General features: G+C 41.2%; 1 protein-coding gene and 1 pseudogene across 1 annotated transcript; one reads left to right on the forward strand and one right to left on the reverse strand.

The window, feature by feature from the left end:
- LOC135211848 (exocyst complex component 1-like) overlaps positions 1-27,238 on the forward strand; it is a 94,213-nt pseudogene that overhangs the window by 42,012 nt on the left and 24,963 nt on the right.
- Positions 1,099-19,551, reverse strand: LOC135212254 (methyltransferase-like protein 25B). The gene is made up of 6 exons (XM_064245697.1): positions 19,439-19,551; positions 18,581-18,716; positions 17,748-17,920; positions 2,289-2,388; positions 1,508-1,598; positions 1,099-1,234 (listed from the first exon to the last, which is right to left on the reverse strand). Exons 1-6 carry the CDS (start codon positions 19,549-19,551, stop codon positions 1,143-1,145), a joined length of 705 nt encoding a protein of 234 aa, XP_064101767.1. The 3' UTR covers positions 1,099-1,142.

The raw sequence follows: 27,238 nt of genomic DNA on the forward strand, positions 1-27,238 counted from the left end.
GATATACCTGGACATATAAAAATGTTCCAGAAATCATTACATAAAATGCTGAGTAGATGCATTAAAAAAAATTTGAAAAAGCTATATACATACTTTCTTGTATATGGATGACATACTTTCTAGTATATGGATGTCCTCATTGGTCTGCAGAGAAAGATGAAAATTTACTTAGCAATCTGAGAATTATCATCAGAATGAAGCTATGCACTGTCACTTGGTAATTTGAACTGCCATTAAACTGGAATACAGCTGCAGAAGTTAAGAACTCAAAATGGGCAGACAAACCAAGAAGGGAAAATATTTTATACATTTGGTATATTTGTCCAAAAGTTTAACATGAAACGATATTTTACATTTGGTAAATGTCCGCAAAAAGACTTGAAATTCAGCAGTGTCGGTGTTCAATAAAAAAAAAAATTAGGAAAAAAAACCACCATAGAAGCGTACCAAAAATTCTAAAAAAAAAAAAAGGGGGGGGGGAAATATGAAAATTATGTATGTCATATGAAGAGTACTTTACCCACACTGCAGATACAATAAGAAAAGCAACTGCAGCACACAGCTGCAGACAGTGCGGTAAGAAAGGCAATTTCAATGTACTATTTCACAGATACAGCATCTCACTTTTGTTTCAAGCACTACTCCATTCCAGGGAGACATTTCAACCTTGTCTATTTCCATTCATCAGAAAAGAGTAGTAAGTTTGAATCTCATATGAACACAAGTCTGCACAGTATTCTGTTAAGAAAACTATACCAAAGATTAACTCTATACTCACATATTTTGTTTACGTCATCATATGGATCTCCATCATTATTTGGCCTCTGAAATCGTTACAGGCACAATTGATTTTCCTCATTACTACTTTCTAAATGGAAGCTGACTTCTGAAAATTATATTTACTTGCAAACACCAACTCTGAAGTCAGTTCAGCTGTTAACATCCAGGAGGGTTTATGCAGCAAGTGAGACAGACTTCCACATGAGCTGCAAATTTAGTAGCCTATCAGATAAAATTTACAAGTATAAATGATGAATACAAAAACAAGCTAAATGTTTGGCGATACTCTACAAGAACATGAATTTTTCTTTTTTATTTGCCTTACCATCCAGGGTGTGAGTTAATAAAACTTTATTTAATTATCACGAAACTTCCTTTTTTTTAATTGCGACTAAAACATGATTTCTAGGAGACAGGAGTGGATCAAAAGCAGGTAGGAGAATGCCTTCTATACCTGAAAATACAAAACTTTATTGATGTCTATTCTGAAATATGAAATTGAATATTGTGCAAATATCACTGCTACTACTTTTATTTGCTCTCTCACTATCCATAGTTCACTCTTAAAATGTATATCAAATAAAGCTAACTGTGTTCTTATGAGACAGTTTACTAAATAAATCATATGATCTTGGGAACTGCAAAGTTTTAATCTTAGTTTAACTAACTTCAGCATTTAGAAGGAGCATCAACTATAATATAAACATGTTTCAAAAGCAAAACTTACCCCTCTCATAGAGAAAGATTAATCTGTCCAACAATATTATCGACTCCACTACCGGTGCTAACAGCAGTCTCAGAGAGTAATACACGACTACCTGTAACAAACACCGTATTCATAATGAAAGAAAATTAAAGAACTTCAAGTTATGTATGTCTAGGGTGTTATAAATCTCTGAATCAATAATTTACCATAACCTTTGTGGATACTTCAGTTAAAGATGACAATTTCTCAGAATAATCATCAAAGTCCCCCAAATGATAAAAGAAAAACAAGCATACTTTGGTAAAGATGATAAAATATCAGTTATAGAAGATGCAATGGCTAGATTCCTGAACTGTGCTCGGTGACTGTTGGGCAAAAATAATTTCACAACTCAAAATGAGATTTGCAGCAAAACAAGCAAAAAACTCGGCAAAAAAGCATTAATCATTTACATGATGAAAAAATCTTTTAGATTTAAACAGCAATTTAACAGCAGTTTCCTAGCCAACCTGATCTGGCCAGAACTTTGACACAAGTGTTCAAATTTTTAAATAACTAAAGTTAATTATACCAATCATTATCATCATTATTAAACTCTTATTAATATTATTGCTATGTAGTATAGCCAGACCAATGAAATTACATGAAGTACAGTAGCAAAACTGTTCTGAAGATCACTGTAATATAATTACATACAGGCAATGCCATTATAACTTGAATGTTTTACTGTATTAATACATAAATTAAAAACCACAACCCTCTGAACTAGGAACTAAAAAAAAAATCCTTCCGACTATCTTACCTGCATCCATCGACTAAGATTTTCCTTAGTTTTCTCACTATTTAAATCCTCTTTGTTGAGACTAACATTCTTCAATCGGCTCACAGCAGCTTCTGCATACCTAAGAGAGACATTCTTTGAAATGAAATTGCAATGAAACCATCCAATACATTTCTAATTCTAATAAAATTGTCAGATAACTATTTGGCAACCAGAAATGTCAGATGGGATATAACTGAATATCTAGGCTCTTTCGCGAGATTCACAATATCTACCAACAAAAGTCAAGGAGAACATTTATAATCATTGCTTTCTGCCCTATGCAATAAATTTCATCTTTAATTCCATTTTAAATCTCCCTAACAAGTTGGTCAACTTCTCTCAAACTGTCTGTCTCTCATTTGTCCCTCAAGTTTAAGAACAAATCTTTGATAACAATAATCTTTTAATAAGATAAATGAACTCACACTGCCCTGGACTCATTGCTGTATACATAGTAATCAACTACTTGCCCTTAAGATATGTGCAGTATCATGGATTTACAGTGGTACCTTGTTTGTCGAACGTTTCATTTGTCGAATTTTCAGTTTTTCGAACAAAATTCTCAAGAAAATTTTTGTATTGTTTGTCGAACAAATGCTCATACTTCAACTGACTATCTAGTTTATACTTGTATTAGACGGCTTACTCGGTCTTACAAGTTAAACTGTATTAATTTATTTTTTCATTTACAATAAATAGTTTAATGATAACAATATTCGACAAAATACATTAAAGTATAAAGCATTTAATATAAAATTTAGCTTTCAATATAACATTTAGCATAAAAGATGTATAAAATTCTTACTTAACCCGGTGACATCATGCCCAGCTGACTTGAGACTGAACGAGGGAGCGTTGATATGTTGGGAGAGAAGAAGAGTTAAAATATTACTGTATGTATTGTAAAAGCAATAACAATTCACATAAAAATTTAACATAATGAAAGTAGGAAAACAATCAAATACAATAAAAAATAAATTAGGAAAAACTCTTAATTGAGCCAGTGTTCAGTGGGCTGAGTGAGACGGTCTAGTTGACAATATTAACGAAAATAGTAAATGAAAGAACAAAGCTTTTCACATTAAAACAATTTCACTGTAAAATTTAGCACAAATGGATTAACAAAATCATTCGTCATTGCGGTGACACACAGCTAACTTGAGGTAGAGGGAGGTAGCGATTATATTTTTTAGGAATAATGAATGAATGATTTTAAGTTATTGTGCGTCGTGGTATTGTTGAGGAGAAGAAGAAGAGGCAGTAAAATCTTTACAATAATATGTATGTTAAAAGCAGTACCAATTCACATAAAAAATAATATGTTATTTTACAATAAATTGAATGCAATGATAAAATGAAAACAATCAAAAAAAAAAAAAAAAAAAAAAAAAAAAAAAAACAAAAAAAAAAAAAAAAAAAAAGTCTTAATTGAGCCAGTGCTCAGTGGTGCCGAGTGAGTACAGTCTAGTTGAACCAAAGGTCTAGAGAATGTAAGGTCTTGTCATGCGCAGCTTAAACTGGGGTACAGGATTAAACGGCTAGATGCACGACGTTACATTAACCGCAGCAATAACCTATAGCAATCCTGCCTTTACTTTCTCTTTTTTTCTTTTCTAAATACTCTAAGCTATTCGATAATTAAATTAATAGTCAGATGTAGTTTCTTCATTCTACTATGTTAAGAAGAATGATCATAAAGAGATCATTTGAACATTTTTGCCAATAACATTGAAATTATAGAAAACCTACCTCTGCTTTCTTCTTTTTAATCCGTTATTAAATACTATCTGTTTCTGACGGAAAATAATTGGTCAGAATAAAACTATATTTTTAATATATTAAATATCATGAGCGAGTTCTAAAGAACATTTTAAACAATAATATAAATATGTTTAAATTGCACTTTTAACGATCTCCATAAAATCACGTTTGCACATATAATAGCTATGTCGCTAACTTTTTCATCTATGCACCGCTTTTCTGGAACTACTAATGTGTGTCTTCAAATTTTGAATTCTAAAAACTGTATGTCATGGAACAAAATATTTTGACTTTTGAAGTTATTTGGATGTGACTGCTAATTATATCCTCTAATTTAATTAATCGGCCCTCCTTTTGTTAAGGCTGTTAAAACATTTTTGTTTCCTCCCATGGTGAGAATCAAACATCTTATCCATACATTTCAGATGATCAAGAAACTCTAGGTTTCATTAGTTTCCCTTCACCAAAGCTTATGGCACCAATCTTTATATCATCTTTCTTTGTTACTTTTGCTCCTAAATGTTCCAGCTGTGGAAACTTGCAACTATGAACCCACCAACATTTGGCATCTTCCCATGTTTGTTCTTCAACTTCCTGGTCTTTGAAGTCATTACTTTGATCACCCTTATTAAATACTGGTAAGCAAAATAAAATTGCTGATATGCTGGGTTCTTTCTGAAGGGAATTTCCTTCGTCTTTGAATGATGCATCTTGCTTATCAGGGACGTGGGAAAATGAGGCGCATGTTACATTTTCACTGTTGCAGTTTTCAACGTTGCTCTTTGAGCTTACAAGTGTGCTGTCTTTTCCGAAAAGGTGGGCTGTGATGTTTAAATGCAACTGGTGATGGGTGCTGATCGTACGCTCCCATTTGACTTTTGCAACCAAAATGTGCCCCAACCCGCCAGCCTGATTTAGTCTGTAATTTAAGTAGTCACATCATGCCGATTTTTTTATTGTTTTGACCTTTTTCAGCAAGTTAGACAAAGGATAGAGCATTGTACTTCTTCTTCACTTTCATTTCTCTAGCGGTTCTATTCATGTCTTGAAAGATTTGGTCTTGCATTTACAGGTTTAGTCACGTAAGCATTTCTTGATGATTTTCTATCTGTTGGCAGTCGAGAATAAAACGGATCAAACTATCTATCAACAAGCCGAATGAAATGGCTTGTAATTTTCCTGCCCTTCTCTTCAAATAGCCTTGGTTGTCGAAGTGATCAAAATATTTATAAGTACTTTTGGACAGCAGTTGCACGGCAAGTTTAACTTTCATTCGTTGCATACCTATAATAACATTGATATGTTTTTCAGAAAGTTTATAAGCTGTCTGAAGATCACTTCATTCCTCTTTATTAGCTCTAACTGGACCACTGTGAGCGTACGTACTACATACAGTTGCCTTAAAGTGTTCCTTTACCCCATCCCCTTATGTTTCATGAAAATGGTCTGGTAACACAGCAATGAAGCCTGTTTTGTCTTGTAACGATAAAACGAATGGTTGAGATATTGGATGCCGATGCTCATATTTTCTAATCACTACTGTAGACAATGTGTTAATGATATTAATGATATAAGAATAATAGTTTACATTACCAGTGAATTAAGTTGTTAAATATATAGAAAAATTGTATAATAACAGAATAATAAAAATAGCAATGGTGAAAATCATATTCAGTGCTTACTAACCATAATCGTCACCTTGTTCCGATTCATGTGTGGCTGTGTAGGCATTTGCTGGGATCATACTTTTGTCCATGGTAGATCAATATTTATTAACTTCACACCCTAACCAATATCGCTCTCTCTTCGTGACGGCGACACAGCGATATTAGTGAGGGTGTGAAAAAAGTTATTGAAGTCAAACTAAACAGTTTCAAATATTTCGTTCAATATTTAAAATTTCCCTCCACATGTGACCTAACAAAACATCAAGAAGAAATCATCAATTGCATTTTCATTTTTATGAAAGTAAACTCCACGATGATCATTCGCAGAATAGTGTGGTTCATATGAGTTCATGACAAATATGGTGGTAGTTCGAAGAATTCATCGTGGTTAAAGACCCACTTGATAATGGATTACCCTGTGTAATGTAATTAAGCGCTTTGTAAGGTATTTCACTTTAATACTGAATATTTATATGTATTGCAATTTGACCTTGCAACCAGAGCACCTTAAATGGGTAGATACATAGAAATAAGAGCTGGATTGAATTGCTTTTGCTTTCAGTATTCGTCAGGTTTTGATTTTTATTTCTTTACTATGACTTAAATGGCTAAATTTTCTCCCCTCTTTGAGCTGGTCCTTGGTCATAATCATTGCTAAAAAGTATGACACCCAAGCTTTTTGTAATTATATAATAATAGTTTTCTTTATTAAAATCAGCTGGTTTCATAAATGAATTTATAGCACTTACCTAAAAACTATGTAGTAATACACAATTGTCATGTTCATGTTTTTTCACAAACCATAATTTCATATTAGCCTTTGTTATAGAAGTCAAGCAATACAAATTCATTGAAACTATATGTCCTTTTTTTTTTTTTGGTCAAATTTTCCATTCTTGTAAAATTCCTTACATTGAAGAAAGAAACCCACTAGATTACTGAGTATAAATTGTTTACTTGTGAGTATTAATATAGAATTTTACTAAAACTTAAGTACTTTCAGGCCTTCACTGTGGCCCATTCTCAAGGAATATAGATAACACCTTCCTGAGAGAAAAATTAGTCTACACGAAATGTAAGATAACTACTTACTAGAGGCACCATTGAAGTCTACAGAAATACTGATAGTTACTTACTGGAGGCATCAGTGAAGCCTCCCAAAGTGTAGATCACAACTTACTGAAGGCAGCATTGAAGTCACCAGGAACACAGATAACTACTTCCTGGAGACGCATTGAAGTCTCCTGTTGGAGACTCCAATGCTGTCTCCAGGAAGTAGTTATCTGTGACCTTGGAGACTTCAATGCTGTCTCCAGTAAATAGTTATCTACATCCCTGGAGACTTCAATGCTATCTCCACTAAGTGGTTATCTGTGACCTGAGACTTCAATGCTATCTCCAGTAAGTAGTTATCTACATCCCCTGGAGACCTTCAAATCTGTCTCCAACTAAGTAGTTATCTGTGACCTGGAGACTTCAATGCTGTCTCCAGTAAGTAGTTATCTACGTCCGGAGACTCCAATGCTGTCTCCACTAAGTAGTTTATCTGTGACCTGGAGACTTCAATGCTGCTTCCACTAAATAGGTTATTTACATCCCTGGAGACTCCAATGCTGTCTCCACTAAGTAGTTATCTGTGACCTGGAGACTTCAATGCTGCTTCCACTAGTAGTTATCTACGTCCTTGGAGACTCCAATGCTGTCTCCAGTAAGTAGTTATCTACGTCCCTGGAGACTCCAATGCTGTCTCCACTAAGTAGTTATCTGTGACCTGGAGACTTCAATGCTGCTTCCACTAAGTAGTTATCTACATCCCTGGGAGACTCCATGCTGTCTCCACTAAGTAGTTTCTGTGAACTGTGACTTCGTGCTGCAATGCTGCTTTCCATTCTAGTAAGTATTTATCTACGTCCCTGGAGACTCCAATGCTGTCTCCAGTAAGTAGTTATCTACGTCCCTGGAGACTCCATGCTGTCTCCAGTAAGTAGTTTATCGGACGTCCATGTAGACTCCAATGCTGTCTCAGTAAGTAGTTTATCTACATCCCTGGAGACTCCAATGCTGTCTCCAGTAAGTAGTTATCTACGTCCCTGGAGACTTCAATGCTGCGTTCACTAGAGTAGTAATCTACGTCCCTGGAGACTCCAATGCTGTCTCCAGTAAGTAGTTATCTAAAGTCCCCTGGAGACTCCAATGCTGTCTCCAGTAAGTAGTTATCTACGTCCCTGGAGACTCCAATGCTGTCTCCAGTAAGTATTTATCTACATCCCTACAATCTGAAGACTCAATGCTGTCTCCAGTAAGTAGTTCAATCTACATCTGAGAACTCATGCTCCGCTGTCAGTAAGTTAGTCTACATCCTGGAGACCTCATGCTGCTCCAAGTAAGTAGTTATCTACATCTGGAGACTCAATGGCTGCCTCCGTAAGTAGTTATCACATCCCCTGGAGACTTCAAATGCTGCCTCCAGTAAGTAGTTATCTACACACTGGAGATTCAAATGATGCCTCCAGTAAGTATTTTATCCATATCCCTGGAGACTTCAATGCGGCCTCCATTAAGTATTTATCTGTGTTCCTGGAGACTTCAATGCTGTACCATTAAGTAGTTATCTGTCCTGGAACTTCAATGCTGGCCCTCCCATTAAGTAGTTATCTGTGTTCCCTGGAGACTTCAATGCTGTCTCCAGTAAGTAGTTTATCAATATCACTGGAGGACTCAATGCTGTCCTCCAAAGTATTTATCAATATCACTTGGTGTTCAATGCTGTCTCCAGTAGTATTATCCTATTTCCGGAACTTCAATGCTTCCTCTCAGTAAGTAGTTATCTCATTCATGGATACTTCATGGGAGTACCTCTTCAATCTTTGCTCTCCGGTAAATAGTTATCCATATCCATGAAGTACCTTAATGCTCTCTCCGTAATATTTATACATTGAAGACCTGTCTTCTCCTCCTGTTAAGTAGTTATTTACATTATGGAGACTTCAATGCTTCTCTCCTGTAAGTAGCTATCTACATTCATGGAGACTTCAATGCTGCTCTCCTTGTAAGTAGCTATCCTATTATGGAGACTCAATGCCCTTTGCTCTCTTGAATAAGTAGTATCCTATTAATGGAGACTCAATGGCCGCTCATAAGTATTATCCATATTCCTGGAGACTTCATGCCTACCTACAGTAAGCAGTTATCCATATTCCTGGAGACTTCAATGCTGCCTCCAGTAAGTAGTCATCCATATTCCTAGAGACTTCAATGGTTCTCTCTAGTAAGTGGTGATCTATATTCCTAGAGACTTCAATGCTTCTCTCCATGTAAGTAGTTATCTATATTCATGGACTCAATGCTGCTTCCGTAGTAGTTACTTCATGCTGCTCCAGTAAGTAGTTATCTATATTCATGGAGACTTCAATGTGCCTCCATTAATTAGTTATCTATTTCAATGGAAGAACCTTCAATTGCTACTCCCAAGAAGTGTTTTGTATTATGTATCGGAACGAATGGCAATTTGTAGAAAATTGCATTTTTCCTAACTATACAAACCTGAGGTCCTTTACATATAGTCCCACCTCATGCCACCCCTCACTCTGCATTTTTCCTGGGCCTAAGCAAAAGTGATTCTTCACTCTCCCAGTCACGCTGCGCGCGCACTGTCGGACAAGCAGTTAACTACCGAACTCCCTTGTTCGAAGACTTATGACCATTCCAGCTGCCGCTAGTTACCTTCCTATTGTTAAAGGACCGAAAGGTTTGTATTACGTATCAGAACAAATGAGAAATTTTGATATCTTACTCTGCAAATCCATTTTGTGAGCATGGTTAACGGAACGCAACCCAGCATGACGATGTTCAGGCCAATGTTTCACAATGATATCCTCTAATGCTGCTCGATAACAATGAACCTGTCAATACAACAAACAAAGCACTTAATTCAAAAGCTTAATGTGTAAAATCGTATCTTCAAGATTTTAAAATCTGATTCACTTGACTACCTACAGTTTTTACTGTTATTGTTGGGATGGTAGTTAACTATTGACACAACTATTAACACTTCAGGGGTTAGCCTACATTAAAATCTCGGCAGGATTTACAGTTTGCTTTTTAAACTCAGAAGACGACCTTCCTTTTTGGGGGAGATTTTTCAAGGCTAAATATAAGGGTAATAAATTTCAACTCACTTTGAGGTTATCCGCACCCAAATGCAGACGCTGTGAGTACATTTCGATGGCGTGACATGCAACTCCCTTGCTTCATAGCTCAGGTGATTGCCTTTCAGTGACTGACAAACTTGCTCATTGGATAGCCTGGATAGGCAATGCCTGTACTGAAAAAATGAGGCAATAACTGAATCTATTACCATGATAACAAATAAAACGCTTTACTCTGAAATCTATGGTGTTGCCTACAGTGTACGATACTGGAGATTATAAATCCCAGCAGAGGGAAAATTCAAGATTTTTTGTTTTTTAAATTTCATAAATATACAACACAAAAAATATGAACTCTAGATCAAATTACAAAACTAATGTAATCTATTGGTATCATTGTGATTTAGTAAAGTTCAAAATGGTTGGATGTGTCTTGTTCTACTTACAAAAGTCAGCTCTGTATTTCTATAGCATATAAATATCACTTCAGGTTTCTTTCTGTTTAAGTCTTTGCATTTATAAATTATGTATGAAAGCCTTGGGGACATTTACTTCCCACTCTGAATAATACTGGTTCGTAATGGGACTGTCATTTCTCAAAGTTCACCTGATCAGGTATCTTAAGTAATGACTCCCACAGTAGCTCAAGTCCTGGGATCAATTCATGCAGTGCCATTATTTGACTAACATTTTCTTTTAAAGGGTTTTACTTAAGCATTTGGGACAATTTTTAAGCTAGAAATGGAGTAGTAAAAACAAGATATTATACAATTTATGGCTGAAGGCCCTCACATGAAAAAATGATACAATAGGGTGGAAAGTAAGTTAGAAAGAAGAATGTGAATGGAGGTACAGTAAAAAGAATGAAATGGGCTGCAGCTATGAGTCGAAGGGACTCTGCAAAGAATAACCCCCTTAGGGTGATGGGCCAATAAAAAATTGGTTTTCAGTGAAATGATATTGTTAAGATACAATAAAGTTTTGTACATACTTACCTGGCAGATATATACTTAGCTATAGACTCGGTCGTCCCGACAGAATTTCAAAACTCGCGGCACGCGACAGGTAGGTCAGGTGATCCACCATTGCCCGCCGCTGGGTGGCGGGGTCTGGAACTATTCCCGTTTTCTAAGCCATAATTTCTCTTACACCTGTCTCCTGAGGGGAGGCTGGGTGGGCCATTAATCGTATATATCTGCCAGGTAAGTATGTACAAAACTTTATTGTATCTTAACAATATCATTTTTTTACAAGTAACTTACCCAGCAGATATATCTTAGCTGATTGGCACCCTTGGTGGCGGGCAAGAGACAGCTAAAAACAAAATAATACTTAACTAAATACATTAAAAAAAACAGGGAAAAAACAACCTATGTTCTTGGATAACATAATCCATAGTTCCTACCTTATTGGGTCTGAAGACTTCATGACTACTGTCGATGAGTCTGCTTGCCTCAAGAGTTTCAACGAGGAATGAACCTATGGTTGAATAACTCTTTGGATCGTGTCAATGGGGGCTAGCCCGCTTACGCGACAGAGCCTATACTGGATCGTACCAATGGGGGCTGACCCACTTACATGGTAGAGCCTTGACCTTTTGTCATATCAATGGAGACTCGCCCTCTTACATGACAGAGTTAACGGTTATTAAACAAATCACAAGAGGCACTGAAGCCAATCCCGATCACCTTGACCATTTTGTTAGTCTTGTTACAATCTATGAATTGTAAGAGGGTTCCCTATTCCCTCTGACAATTAACCAATAAAACAACCACCAATAAACATTAATTTAAGCCTTAAAACTAAATAGGAAGGATTAGCCTCAGCCCCTTCTCCCAGCACTGAATTCGCCGAAACATACGCTCCCAGAGCAAAGCACTTTTCGTACAAATTTTAACATCTCTTAGTAATTCGAGGCGAACACCGAATTACATCTCCAAATGTCGACTCTAGAGCCTGAAGCGACCATGTTTTGTGAAATGCCATCGACGTAGCTATGGCTCTCACTTCATGAGCTCTCAACTCTGAGAACCTTAAATGCTCTTCTTCGCATTTAAGGTGAGCTTCCCTTATTACATCTTTTATGAAGAATGTAAGGGCGTTCTTAAGAAATCGCTCTTTTCGGATCTCTTACAGCGCACCAAGACTTTTCTTCTGTACCTTTCAGCAACTTCTTCTTCTCCAGGTAGAACTTGAGTGCCCTGACTGGACACAAAGTCCTTTCTAGCTCTCTCCCTGTTAATGAAGATATTCCTTTTATCTCAAAGCTTCTTGGCCAAGGCTTTGAGGGATTTTCATTTTTCGCTAGAAAAAATGGTTGAAAGGAGCAAATCGCTGAATCTTTCTTAACCCCACTTTACCTTCCAAAGCTTGCAACTCGCGTCACTCTCTTGGCTATTGCTAACGCAAAAAGGAATAAAGACTTTCTTGTTAAGTCCTAAACGAAGCTGCGTGAGACGGTACGAATTTTTCCGACATTAGGAACTTGAGGACCACATCCAGTTCCAGCTAGGCTTCTTGTTACAATGTTTCTTTCGTGGTCTCAAAAGACCTTATAAGGTCATGAAGATCTTTTTATTGTTTGTCATATCTATTCCTCTATGTCGAAAAACGGAGGCCAGCATACTTCTGTAACCCTTCACTGTTGAAACTGCCAGGTTACAGTCTTTTCTCAAATATAGGAGAAAAATCTGCGATTTCAGTTACAGAGGTACTGGAGGAGGATATTTTCTTTTCCCTACACCATCTTCTAAACAACTCCCACTTCGACTGATATACTTTAGAAGTGGAGACTCTTCTGGCTCTTGCAATAGCCTTCGCCACTTCTCGTGAAAAGCCCCTTGCTCTGACAAGTCCTTCGACAGTCTGAAGGCGGTCAGACTTAGAGCGGGGAGGTTTTTTGTGAAACCTGTCGAAGTGGGGTTGTTTGAGAAGATCGTTCCTTAGTGGAAGCGATCTTGGAAAATCCACTAACCACTCCAGCACCTCCGTGAACCAATCGAGAGCCGGCCAAAAGGGAGCGATGAGGTCATTCCTTGTTCCTTCCGAGGCAAGCGAACTTCCTCAACCAATTCTCCTACTATCTTGAAAGGAGGGAAGGCGTACGCGTCCAAGCCCAAGTCCAATCTAGCAGAAAGCTGTCTACTGCTACTGCTTGAGATCCGAGATCGGGGAGCATAGTTTTTCTAATCTGTGGTTCTTGTTGGTCGGCGAACAGGTCTATATTGGGCCTTCCCCACAGATGCCACAGTTGTTGGCAAATCTGAGGATTGAGAGTCCATTCCGTGGTAGGACTTGATCTTTTCTGCTTACAGATCTGCCCGGACATTTTTCTCTCCCTGTACAAACCTTGTGAGGAGAGAGATCTTCCTTTCCTGTTGCCCAAATCAGCAGATCCTTTGCTGATTCGTACAGGGAAAAGGAATGGCGTCCCCCCTTGCTTCTTTATATAAGCGAGGGCGTTGTGTTGTCCGAGTGAATCTGAATCCCCAGACCTGAGACCTGTTCCTCGAAATGAACCAAAGCTAGATGAATGGCAGCTAGCTCTTTCTTGTTGATGTGCCAGGACACTTGTTCTCCTTCCCAAATGCCTGACACTTCTTGCGAACCTAGGGTCGCTCCCCACCCTGAATCTGAGGCGTCTGCAAACAACGCTAGGCGCGGGTTCTGTAAGCGAAGGGAGATTCCCCTGCTTAGTTTTCTGTGGATCTAACCACCAACGATATTCTCCTTGATCCGTTTCGAGATTGGAAAAGTCTCTCCCAGATTGTTGGACTTCCAATCCCACTTCTCCTTCAGATAAAATTGAAGGGTCGTAGGTGAAGTCTTCCTAAGGAAACGAACTGTTTCCATCGAGGAGAGGGTCCCCAGCAAAGCTCATCCATTCCCTCGCGGAACAATGTTCTTTCCTTAAGAAGACTGACACCTTTTTCTAGGCAGCGTTCTCTCCTTTCCTGCGAAGGATACGCTAGAAAATCCGAGAATCCATCTGAATCCCCAGATAGACAATACTTTGCTGGGGAGTCAGCATGGATTTCTCGTGATTTACTAAAAGTCCTAAGGACTTTGTCAACTTTAGAGTCACTAAAGGTCCTCCAGAACATTTTTTTCTCCGATTGGGCTCTTATTAGCCAATCGTCCAGATATAACGAGATCCTGATCCCTTCCAGATGTAGCCAATAAGCTACATTCTTCATGATGTCCGTAAGACTTGAGGGGCAGTCGAAAGTCCGAAGCACATCGCTCGGAACTGGAACACTTTCCCTTGGAACATGAACCTCAGATATTTTCCTTGCTGCCGATGAATTGGCACATGGAAATACGCATCCTGAAGGTCCAGGGACACATCCAGTCCCCTGGACGAAGAGCAGATAGAACAGAGGAAGACGTCTCCATTGAAAATTTCTTCTTCAAGACAAAGAAATTCAGGGCACTGACGTCTAGAACTGGTCTCCATCCCCCCGATGCTTTCGGTACCGAGAAATAGCCGATTGTAGAATCCTGGGGACTGGAGATCTTGAACCAGTTCTACACCTTTCTTCCTTGGAAATCATCTGTTCCACTGCTTGCAACATAGCAAGCTTTCGGACCGGATCCGAGTATCTGGCGGTTAACTCCCTTGGAGTTGTCGTCAAGGGAGGATTTTCCCTGAAGGATTAAGTATCCTTTTTTCAGGATAGAGAGGGACCAGGAGTCCGCTCCCTTCTGCGCGCCCAGACTTTGGCAAAGTGGAGTAGCCTGGCGCCTACTTTCGTCTGGAGGACTTGCTGTTCATCTAGACTTCCCGAAGGACCTTCTAGATGGTACTACTCTTTCTCTCTGGTCTTTCGACCTCTAAGAGGGGCTCTAGAAGAGGAGGGGCTCTAGAAGAGGAGGCCCCTCGAAAGGGCTGAACAAAGAGGGTCTCTCTTTCTTCTCTATCGGCACTGCCGGCCTAAACTTCTTGGCTGAGTGCGTGAGGAGATCTTGAGTTGCCTTCTCCGTAAGAGATTTTCGAAACCTCTCTAACCGTCTCTTGTGGAAAAAGGTGCGGGGATAAAGGAGCAAAAAGAAGAGATGTCCTTTGCAAGGGTGATACTGCTCTTGCTAAGAACGAGCTAAAGACAGATCTCTTCTTCAAAACTCCCGTTCCAAAAAGAGAGGCAACTTCCACAGAACCGTCCATGACCGCTCTGTCCGGCAAGCCAGGACGCTCGAAAGTTGTTCCTCCATGGAAACAAAGTCCGTGTCCTGAGCTCTCTTCGCTAATGCTCCTAACGCCCAGTCCTAAAATTGAAGACTTCTAGGGTTTTAAAGAGGCCCTTTAGAAGGTGGTCCAGCTCACACATGCCCCAAGTCGCCTTAGCAGGACAGCAACGACTTCCTCCTAGAAGAGTCCACTAAGGACGCAAAATCCGCATCCGCGGAAGAAGGCAGACCTAACCCCATCGGCTCTTTGGTCTCGTACCACCTTCCTGGTTTGCCTGTTAACTTGGAAGGAGGGCAGGATAAAACTGCTTGCCCGCTTCCCTTCTTGGAAGTCAACCACTCTGAAAAGTTTTCAATGCCTTTTTCATACAAAGAGCGGGGCGCATCTTAACGAAGGAAGACGATTTGAGAGCTTTAGTGCTGGACATCAACGATCCTGGTGAAGGAGGGTCCGCAGGATGAAGGGAGTCTCCGAACTCCTTTAGCAGCAAAAGAGAAAGTCTCTTGTAGTCCGAAAACTGCTACATCTACAGGCTCTTCGTCTTCCGATACCTGGTCCAACTGATCTACAGAAGGAGATCGTTTTGGAGTGATCTGACTCTTCCCGGGAGAAGAACTCCTTTCCCGAGAAGGGGTGAGCGAACATTAGCACTCCTATACGAAGAGTGAGGCTCCTGTCTGTCGGCAACACTCTTGTGCCTACTAGACTCTTGTTGTCTAGGTTCGCCTTGGGTTCGTGGCGCTCTAGGCTCCTGGCGTCCTGATTCAGGGCGCTTGAAAAGATCCCCGCGTCCTGATTCCTGACGCTTAACAGGCTCTTGGCGCCCTAACACTTGACGCCTAACGTACTCCTGGCATCCTGTTTTTCTGGCGTCCTAACTCCTGGCGCCCGCTGACCTCCTGACCCGCCCTCTGGCGCCCTGACTCCTGGCGCCCTGACTCCTGACGCCCTGACTCCTGGCGCCCTGACTCCTGGCGCCCTGACTCATGGCGTCCTGGCTCATAGCGTCCTGATTCCTGCCTTCTAGCAGAATCCTGACGTCCTGAATCCAGCGTTCTAAGAGGCTCTTGACGTCCTTTCTTGCGTCTTGCTGCCTCTTTGCGCCTGTCTGGCTCCTGGTCCTGAAGACCCAAGGGATCCTGATACCTAAATCGGTTTCCGGTTCCTTGTAGCTAAACCGATCGAGGCTTCTGCTCGATGCGCTGTGTCTAAGAGGACGCTTCGGGGAAGCCAGCCTATAGGGCGAAAGGGCTCTTCTCTCAGGAGAACAAACTCCTATCCGACGAGTCCCTTGACGAAGGCGATAAACGCCCTGGAGATCGTGAGAGTTCTCTCCTATACGAAGAAGGACGCTTAGCGGAACTCTTAACAGGGAGCGAGACATCCTTCCTCCTTGTAGAGTCCTTAGCAAAAGAGCCTACGAGCGACGCTAACTGCTCTTGCAGATTAACCAAAAACTTCTTGGTCGGATCCTGAAGAGCAGGCTCCTCTTGTCTAGTCCTCTTAGGTCCCGAAGGCCATCCTCGGGAAAACGCTCTGGGCTGGAGTCAGCAGCGTCTCCTTTAGGCGCCTTCCAGGCTCTCTTCAAAGGGCGCGAACGGGAGGCCGAACTCCATCCTCGTTTAGGAGAGGAAGAGTCTGAGGCCGAAAAAACACTCCTTTAGGACGCCTTTTCTGCGGCAATCCGAGGCAGCCTGGGACTTAACAACACAGGATCTGCCGAAGGGACGCCTGACCGTTGGGATGTTCTGCATCCTCCCTGCGGCTTTCGACATTCCTCCTCCCCTGGTCCTGGGAGTTTGGAAGAGGTCTAGGCCTAGGAGCAATGAGGAACCGGTCAGACGCCCCCTCCACACTGCACTGGGGACACTGCACAAGTCACTATCACCACTCTTACCCTTGGTTTAGAGCTCGTAGCTTGACCTTTTGGTAGGGGCTTGAAGTTTCTTAATTGAAGCTTTTACATTTTCCCTCTCTGATGAAGAATCTTTGGATTCAGAACAGGGAGAAGCAGCTGAGGCTAAGGGAAAATTGTTAGATGGAGAGTTAATTTCTTGTTCTAAGGAGCAAGATCTACTAGATGACCTAGCTGAAGCCTTCCTCACTCTATCTCTCTCAAGCTTCCTAACATATGATGATAATTCCTTCCATTCATTGCTCCGTAAGGTTCTCGCATTCCACACAGGTGTTAATAAGACATTCATTCTCCCTGCATTTAGCGCAAATACTATGCGGATCTAATGCCGATTTAGGCAGCCTACCTTACAGTCTTCCCTACTGCAAACTCTAAACATAGGTGAAGCCTTAGCGTCAGACATCGTGAAAGAGTAGTCAAAACAAAGTCGAAAAAAAACAGTCCACAATAGCGTATGCCAAGCCAGAGAAAAAACAGAATACGTCACCAAAAAACCAATCCAAATTCTCGGCAAACGAGTTGAAATCCAAGATGGAGGAACGAACAATAGGTGTTGTCCGTTCAACCGACAGAGAAATTATGGCTTAGAAAACGGGAATAGTTTCCAGACCCCGCCACCCAGCGGCGGGAATGGTGGATCACCTGACCTACCTGTCGCGTGTGCCGCGAGTTTTGAAATTCTGTCGGGACGACCGAGTCTATAGCTAAGTATATATCTGCTGGGTAAGTAGTTTTCTTGTACAAAAAACAAATACTTACTCATTCACAGTTAACTTCATGTAACAGCAGCCAACTGATACAACACCATGACACGCTGGAGAATTTGCAAAGATACGGAGTAAAGTTGGTCCAAGATCTCCACATGTATGAAGACCCAGAAGTCCATGCTCAAATCCACAAGATTCTAATTCTGGCCAAGCACTGGTCACGACCTGCACAGTTTTTTAAAGAATGTGAGGAGCTAAACAGATCACTGAATTTACTCACAAAAAATTTGCATGAGTAACTAACATGACTCCAAGAGATAATTCTGTGGATTGTTGAGGTGATACTTCTGAAGTAGTACTCTTAAAGGGGAGAAACAGCAATGTGAATGGAGTTATAAAGAGTCTTACTAGCCTTGACAAACCTATTATCACCAGAGCACAGTTCTCTCACACCAAATTTCAATAATGTCAAGGATAAGTGAAGAGAAATAATAAAGAAAGAGCCAAATGGAAAACCTCAAAGTAATTGCGAACCAAGAAAATGGAGCAGACAAGAAAATGGATGCCAGTGAAAGAAAATATGCAAAATCTGCTCTGATCAAATTCACCTGATAAAATCCAAGTTGTGAAAAAAAGATACAAGAGGTACTCCTAACAAAGCTGGTTCATTCAACTCTTAATTCCTACTCTACTTGTTTCTAACCAAATCTTCAATGCTTATGTGATCCATAAACAAATTAAAACTTTGTTAAAAATAAAGGTTTTGTAATACGTATGATCAAAACACAATACGTACTTAACAAAACAACTGAATTAAAATCATAATAGACACTCGTATATAAAAAGACATTCAAATATGTAACAGTACGTAGTATGAATACCAACCTCTCTAAATACTTCAGGGTCCATGTTGGGTTCTAAATGACAGTGGGTGTGTCGCGGAGGTGGTGGTAGCGGAGGAAGATTTTCATATTTGCGGTGCATCTTTTCAACAGTCTCCTTCAGCTGATTATCAAACTTTCTACAAAGAGGGAGGAATAAAAATGATTTCATCAGCTACATATAACAAAGAATTCAATACCAATAGTACTTAAAAATATTCATAACTAAAACACTCAAATAAAAATTCTCCTAGTCTTTTTAAAAGGCGACAAAAGAACGGCAGCAACAAACAAATAAATATGCAAAGAGCTCAGCACAATTTCTAGAAATTGTAAAATTAGCCTACTAAGATACACAAAATAAGTAGTACTGTTTCTCAAACAATTTTTCATATAAAACTTACTACTTGAAGTTATACAGTCCCTCTTAAAAAGAAAGAAAACAGCGGTCAGCTGGTAGTGCTCCTATGTATGTTTGGGTTTCAGGTATCTACAAATGTCATCATTCAAGTTGTCAGATCCACTGACTGAGTATTCTCTCTTCCAGTTCCAAAGTACTTATGACCAAAGCTATGCATACTTCTCCAACAAGTTTCCTACAAAAAGTCTGGCACTTCATTATATTGCCCAAAATTACCAGAGGGTCTAAAACATACTGTGCCAAAACATCAAGAAGATACAGATGATAAGTAAAAGGATATTCATGAAAGCCAATGCAACTTCATGCTTGAAATGGTTAGTAACATCTACCAGTTTAAATTGGACAAATTTCACTACATCATCAGATCAAATTTGCCTGTGCTTGAGTGAGGACATAGTTTCACTCTAGGGGATTAACATAAACTCTATTGGATTAACTTACTTTGCACCTCTGACAAATTCCCACCTTGAGCTTCTAAACATAAAGACTCTAACGTCATGGCCATACGCCAGAAATCTGGAAAGATGTCCCTGGCCAGAACCAACATCAACCATTGTACTGCTGCAAGCACACCGCAGCAAATTTACCAGCAATGTACGCTAAGCGGGCAACTTCATGCTGTTTCTTGGGCTTGAGGTGTCTTCGGAAAACGTTGCTGCAAACAATTTGTGTTGCCCAGTCTCTGGAACAGAAGGATTTCTTAATAAACTAGAAAAAAATTAAAATCTTCATAGCCAGTAGGTTGGAAAATCAAACTCAAAAATGGGATCTCTCTAGTCACAAATTTAAGTGGAAGTGGCAGACACTTGTACAATCCAGAAAATTCAAAAATGGTGTTTATATGTATGTACTGCATTTTTTACTTAAGCCTTTCTAAGGAGGATGGTCCTAACCCATGATTTTTTGTACAAAACCTTTTGTGCGTAAGTCACGGTTACCACTAAATTGAATTTATGCACATGGGGCTAAAAGAAAGAAAATGGAGTGAAAGTAAAATACAAAAACTTTTCACAATTAGAAGAATCCATCTACTGGAAAACTCCACAAACCTGAAACTTTTTATTGGCTCTTATCATATGTAAGTGGTAACCAGCTGATGGCCCTTTTCTTTTTAAGATAAACTGAAGCATCTGAGGCAACTTTCAGGCACACTATGGCTACACATAAGTAATGGATTTGTTGTGTAACAAATATTACAGGAAATAAAAATTTAATGACGCAGGTGTGCAGTATTATGAATAAAATTAAATACAGTATTATCTTACTTGGGCTGAGTTCAGAAAAGGCCTCTTCCCAGGATACAACCGCCGTCTCCTGCAGAGGATGATTTTTGCTTAAATTAGTCTCGTAATTATCATTTACTACATTCTGCCTTGTCGTGTCAGAGTTGCTGGCTTTAGAGCAAAAAGACCCCTGCTTGAAATTTGTTGTGCAGATGAATATTCACTTGATAAATCCTGCTGAATTTGTGCTTCTTCAGGTATGCTTTAAATGAGGCATCTGTTGTTACAGACTTCCTCGGAAGAGTGTACGTAAAGGCCGATATGCGAAGAGCTTGAAGAGATAGGGGCCAAACTTTTTCTGGACTGAAAAAGAGGGGGGAAATACATTGCATTCATAAAGTCAAGGATATATAATAGTCTAATAAATTTTACATTAATATAGGATATACAGAAAGCAGAATATTCTTTTTATAAAATCATACTCAAGTGAAATTTTATATATGTATTGAATAATTGGTAGAAAACTATAAAAAGTGGCTAGTTTACATAGGTTCAGCAATTCTGATGATGGTCAAATAACAGTTTACAAGTTATGCAAATGATCTCATTTCTTTCTTAATGTTCAAGGTATACAAGTTTTTGTTTTAAATAGGTATTATACCCACTGGCAGAAATATGAAAATCTCTCTAAGATAATACAGTAGTACTAGCAAAATTGTACCTTGAGGATTGGACTTGTTAGGGTAGTCTATATGTGATCCACCAGTCAAAATATGGAACTCTTTTTAAAAGATAATTATTAGTAGCAAAATGTACCTAGAGGAGTGTACTTACTTTTTAGGGTAGTTTAACCCGAGAATCATTTAAACAGTAACTTACTGGCCAGACAAAGGACAAAAATATAAGAATGAATGAAACACTGATACAACATAAACACTTACCAGATCAGTAAAATAAAAAATGCAGTGTACAATGAGACAAAAATGCATTACTCACCAACAAAGCACTAATTGGTGGCATTAAAACCCTTTGAAACATCATCACATATTATGGCATCAGGTCTAGTGCCTTGCTGTCACTGAGATAGTCACACAAGAAGCGAGGTTTTCCAAATATCTCAAACCTAAGGTCCTACAGCATGCACATGTAAACATCTATCTTTACAGCTGTTACCTTGGAATTGTTGTTTAGAGTTTTGTGAAGGCCACAAAACTTGTCAAATAAAAATCATGGGTTTGTGTCAAAAACCTAAAATTTTTTTGAATAATGAAGACAACAGAGATGAAGTTTTGAGAAAATATGTCTGCAAACCTTTGACGTTATCACATAAGAAATCTGCAAGCTGAGAAGGGAGTTAACCCAATCAGCGCTTCCCTCCAGCCTGGTTTAATGTGATTCCACAAGTCTTCCGTGAAGAAATCCTGCAAAATGTTATTGTTAGTATACAATAAGGTTTTGTACATACTTACCTGGCGATATATACTTAGCTATACGTCTCTGACGTCACGACAGAATTCAAAACTCGCGGCACACGCGACAGGTAGGTCAAGTGATCTACCTTACCCGCCGCTGGGTGGCGGATGTAAGAACCAATCTCCCTTTCCAGCCAGAATTTTTCCTTCCACCGGTCTCCTGAGGGGGAGGCTGGGCGGGCCATCAATCGTATATATCTGCCAGGTAAGTATGTACAAAACCTTATTGTATACTAACAATAACATTTTTGTACATGAACTTTCCTGTCAGATATATACTTAGCTGATTGACACCCTTGGTGGTAGGGAAAGAGACAAGCAATATAAATATGGAAAAAAGTGGGAAAACAACATAGTTGTAGGATGTAAAAACAACCTTGGTTCTTACCTGTTTAGGCAAGAAGACTTCGTAGTTTACTGTCATGATGTCTGCGTTGCCTTAAGAGCTTCAGCGAGGCGTGACCTACAGCTGACAGACTCTTTGGGTCTATCAAAGGGATTTGGTTGTTGTCCGCTTACTTGATAGAATCCGAGCAGGATCTGTCAACGGGGATTCGCCCACACTTATATACAGAACCTAACCACTATCATTGCAAGGAGCTCAAACATACACCGATCACCTAACAATCTAATCATTGTTAGCACTACGAAATGAAAAACATGCCTACCCGCATGTTCTTTCAAACAACCAAAAACTTACAACCTAACAAGGGGAAAAAATATATACTACTAAGGATATGGTCTCAGCTCCCTGCCCCAGCACCGAATCCGCCGATACGTACGGGCCTAACCCGAAGCACTTTTCATACGTAACAATTTTTGACGTCTCTCAGATAGTGGTTTGCAAAGACTGAGTTGCAACGCCAGAATGTTGCCTTCATAATATTACTCAGGGATATGTTTTTGTTAAAAGTCAATGACGTGGCAATAGCTCTTACCTCATGAGCTTTGACCTTAAGACTTTGTATTGACTTTCCTCACATATCGCATGCGCTTCTTTCACCAGGCTTCTGATAAAGAAAGAAAGCGCATTCTTCGAAAGTGTCCTCCTTGGATCTCTTACAGAGCACCAAAGGTTGACATCATTGCCCTTAAGTTTTTTCTTTCTCTGTGATAGAATTTCAAACTTCTTACTGGGCAGAGACCGTCTCTGCTTCCTCGCCTACTAATGCAGACAATCCTTGTACTTCAAAGCTCCTAGGCCAAGGATTTGAGGGGCTCGTTCTTGCTAAGAACGAAGGAAGGAATGAACGATAGCTGCATCTCCTCTGAATCCCACATTTCCTTCTAGTGCATGGAGTTCACTAACCCTTTTTGCGGAAGCCAATGCCATGGATTGGAAAATTGTCTTCTTCGTGAGGTCTCTAAACGATGCAGAACTGAGGCGGTTCTTCGAACTTATTGGACCTCAGGTAACGTAGCACTACATCCAGATTCCAACTCGGAACCCCTGGCGAAACCTTCTTGGATGTTTTCACAAACGATCTTATTAGATCATGAATGGTCCTTATCTTCTGAAATGTTTAAGTTTCTGTGCCTAAACACTGCAGATAGCATGCTACGATAGCCTTTAATGGTTGATACCGCCAATCCATTTCTTTCTTCCCTAAGGAAAAAAGTAAGAAGTCTGCTATTTGTGTCACAGAGGTACTGGAAGAGGAAAAGTGATGGTTCCTACACCATCGCCGAAAGACGTCCCACTTCGATTGGTAGACTCTAAGGGTAGAAGGCCTTCTTGCTGCTGCTGATAGCCGTTGCAACTCTTGCCGAAAAGGCCTCTCGTTCTGACCAAACTTTTGACAGTCTGAAGCCAGTCAGATCTAGAGCGGGGAGGTTTTGTGATACCTCTCGAAGTGGGGTTGTCTGAGCAGATCGATCCTCTGTGGTAATGTTCTCGAAGATCTACTAACCATTCCAGTACCTCTGTAACCATACTTGTGCGGGCCAGAACGGGGCTACCAGCGCATCCTTGCTGCCTCCGATTCTGCAAATTTCTTTAGAGTCTCTCCCAGTATCTTGAAATGGAGGAAAAGCATACGTGTCTAGACCCTTCCAATCTAGTAGGAACGCGTCTATCGCACTGCCCTCGGGTCCGATATCGGAGAGCAGTAGTTGGCTATCCTCATATTCTTGGCTGTGGCGAAGAGGTCTATATGAGGTTTGCCCCAAAGCTTCCACAGGTCCTGGCACATCTCTTCGTGCAGAGTCCACTCTGCCGGCAGGACTTGATCTTTCCTGCTTAGGAGGTCTGCTCTGACGTTCTTTTCTCCCTGTACGAACCTGGTAAGGAGACAAATCTTCCTTTTTTCTGCCCAAAGCAGAAGTTCTTTTGCTGTCTCGTACAGGGAGAAAGAGTGAGTCCCCCCTTGCTCCTGATGTTTAAGCCAGGCCAGGGCCGTGGTGTTGTCCGAGTTGATCTGAACTGTTGAAGCTAGGACGTGGGGCTCGAAAGCTTTCAAAGCTAGCCAAACCACCATCAGCTCCTTCTTGTTGATGTGCCAGGTCACCTGTTCCTTGTTCCAGGTTCCTGACACTTCTCTTGAGCCGAGCGTCGCTCCCCAACCTGTTTCCGAGGCGTCGGAATACAACACTTGGTTGGGATTCGGAATGTGAAGGGACATCCCTCTGCAAACTTGAGAGGGTTGGCCCACCAAGAGAGGTCCTTCTTGATTTCCTTTGAAATCTCGAAGGAGAACTCTAGTTTTGTGAACGACACCTCCAGTTTCGATGGAGAAAGAACTGGAGAGGTCTGAGGTGCAACCTTCCTAGAGAAAGGAATTGCTCCAACGAGGAGAGTGTCCCTAACAAACTCATCACTCCCTCGCTGTGCATACTTCTTTCTCTGGAAGGCTTTGACTTTCTCTGCCCTGCGGGCCTATCCGGGGTTCTGGAGACGGAAAAGCCCGAAAATCCAGAGAAGCCATCCGAATCCCCAGATAGATACGATCTTGACTGGGGATCAACTGAGACTTTTGAAAGTTCACCAAAAGTCCCAGAGAACTTGCCATGAAAAGGGTCTTTTGTAGGTCCTCCAAACATCTTTCCTGAGACTTGGCTCTGATCAGCCAGTCGTCCAAGTAAAGGGACACTCTGACTCCTCCAAATGTAGCCATCTTGCTACATTTTTCATTAGGCCTGTAAAGACCTGAGGGGCTATTGAAAGGCCGAAGCACAAGGCCCTGAACTGGAATATCCTTCCTCCCATCATGAACCTGAGTATTTCCTTGACGAAGGATGGATAGGCACATGGAAGTAAGCGTCCTGAAGATCCGCCAACACTGAGGATGTCGTCTCCATGGCGAAACTTCCTCTTTTCTACAAAGAAATTCAGGGCTGCTTACATCCAGAACCGGTCTCCATCCTCCTGAGGCTTTTGGAACTAGAAAAAGGCGGTTGTAAAAGCCCGCTGATCAAGGGTCGCATCACTAGCTCTATAGCCTCTTTCTCGAACATTTGTTCCACTGCTTGTGTTTAAAGCAAGGCTCATGATGGGATCCCTGTACCTGGCCACCAACTCCCTCGAGTCGTTGTCAACGGTGGTCTTTCCGTAAAAGGAATCAGATATCCTTTCCTTATTATAGAGAGGGACCAGTTGTCCGCTCCTCTCTTTGTCCAGGCTTCCGAGAATCTTAGAAGTCTGGCACCTACTGGTGTTTGGAGGACTACTTCCCTACTTCTTAGCTCTGACAGAGCGTGAGAAGGATCTACCTCTCTTGAAAGGTCTATTACCTCTCGAGGTAGAGGCTCTAGAAGGGGGCCCCCCTCGAAAGGGCTCCTGTCTAGCTGGAGTCTCCTTCTTAGTCTTCGTCTGGAAGGAGGTCTTAGGCTTCCGTGCCGACTGTGCGAGCATGTCCTGAGTCGCCTTCGCAGAGATAGATCCTGAGATGTCCTGGATTATCTTCTTTGGAAAAAGCAGAGGCGAGAGCTGCGAATACAGGAGAGAGGCTCTTTGGGCATAGCGAAACAGACTTCGTCAGAAAAGAGCAGAAGACTGATCTCTTCTTAAGGATCCCTGCTCCAAAGAAGGGAGGCTATTTCGCTCGATCCATCTCTAACTGCTTTGTCAATGCACGTTAGAACACTGTTTTAGATCTTCTGGCGAAATAGCATCCGGTTCTGAGTCTTCTTAGCCAAGACCCCCAAAGACCAGTCAAGGAAGTTGAAGACTTCCAAGACTCTAAACATTCCCTTCAGCAGGTGGTCAAGCTCGTTCATAGCCCAGGTCGTTTTAGCCGACAAAAGAGCCGAGCGTCGTGCTGCATCCACCAGAGAAGAGAAGTCCGCATCCGCCGATGAAGGAAGACCCAGACCTAAGGGTTCTCCAGACTCGTACCAAAATCCGAGTCTGCCCGTAAGCTTTGGAAGGATGGGAAAGAAAACACAGTTTTTCCCCCTTTTTCTCTTCCTTAGAAAGCAGCCAATCACCAACACCTCTCAAAGCCTTCTTCATTGAGATGGTTGGCTTCATCCTCACACAAGAGGAAACTTTCGTCTTCTTCCGAAGTCGAGAATAAAGAGAGAGGAGACAGAGGAGCGACGGGAGTAAGGGAGTCTCCAAAACTCTTGAAGAAGTAGATCTGTAAGGATCTTGTAGGACGAAACTGACGAGTCCTTCACCAAATCCTCTTCTGAAGGTTCAACTTCATCCACTGAAGAACCCTCCGCTTCTTTACGAGTGCAGTTAGCCTTTCTCTAAAGAAATGCGCCTGTCCGAGAGTGTCTAGTAGTATACTGGCGCCTATCAGGGGGAAGCCAAAGTTTTCTGGAGAGCTCCTCTCGAATGAGTCCTTCCTACTCTGATGAGTGCGTGCTCTTTGCTCCTTAATCCTACTCCTAGAATTCCGGGCTTCCAAGGGGGAGCGCCTGCTAGGAGAGGAGAGCCTACTATGCTCAAGGCGCTTCTCAGGATCCATGCGCCTGCTCAAAGGAGAGCGGCTGCCAGGCGAGCTGCGCCTACCATGAGGCGAACGCCTACTAGGCTCTTGGCGCCTACTTACAGGAGAGCGAAGGCCTGGAGAAGGTCGCTTACTAGGAGACCGGCGTCTACCATGCTCCACAAACTTCGCTCCCGACTTGTGTGTCTCTTCAAAAGGTAGTCTCCCAGAAGAGACATATCTTTCAGGTTCTACGCGCCTGTCCTGAATCGAGCGGCTAAAAGTAGAGCCGCGCTTATCAGGAGAAAAGTGCCTATCAGGAGAAAAGCGCCTATCCATCCGCACCACACGCTTGGGAGCGGGAGAGCGTCTACTTGGGGAGTAGCGCCTACTAGGCTCAAGGTGGCGCCTAACATAAGGCGAGATCCTGTCTCTTGACGAATCCATCAAAGAGTAGGCTCTCTTATCCGGAGAATGAAGGATCTTCGTAAAAGAGCGCGAGGACGAGGCTGTACGCCTGTCTTTAGACGAACGCCTACTAGTCGCTAGATCCTTTTCCTACTGGAGAGATGTAGGTCACCAGGAGAAAGCTTCTTGGGTGATTGACGACCTGGAAGACGACAAGCGCCTGCTGAGGAAGAGCGCCTCCTTCCATCCGCTGATAAAGGAGAG

This window comes from Macrobrachium nipponense, chromosome 40 (genome assembly GCF_015104395.2).
Source record: "Macrobrachium nipponense isolate FS-2020 chromosome 40, ASM1510439v2, whole genome shotgun sequence".
NCBI classification, from domain to species: Eukaryota; Metazoa; Arthropoda; class Malacostraca; order Decapoda; family Palaemonidae; genus Macrobrachium; species Macrobrachium nipponense.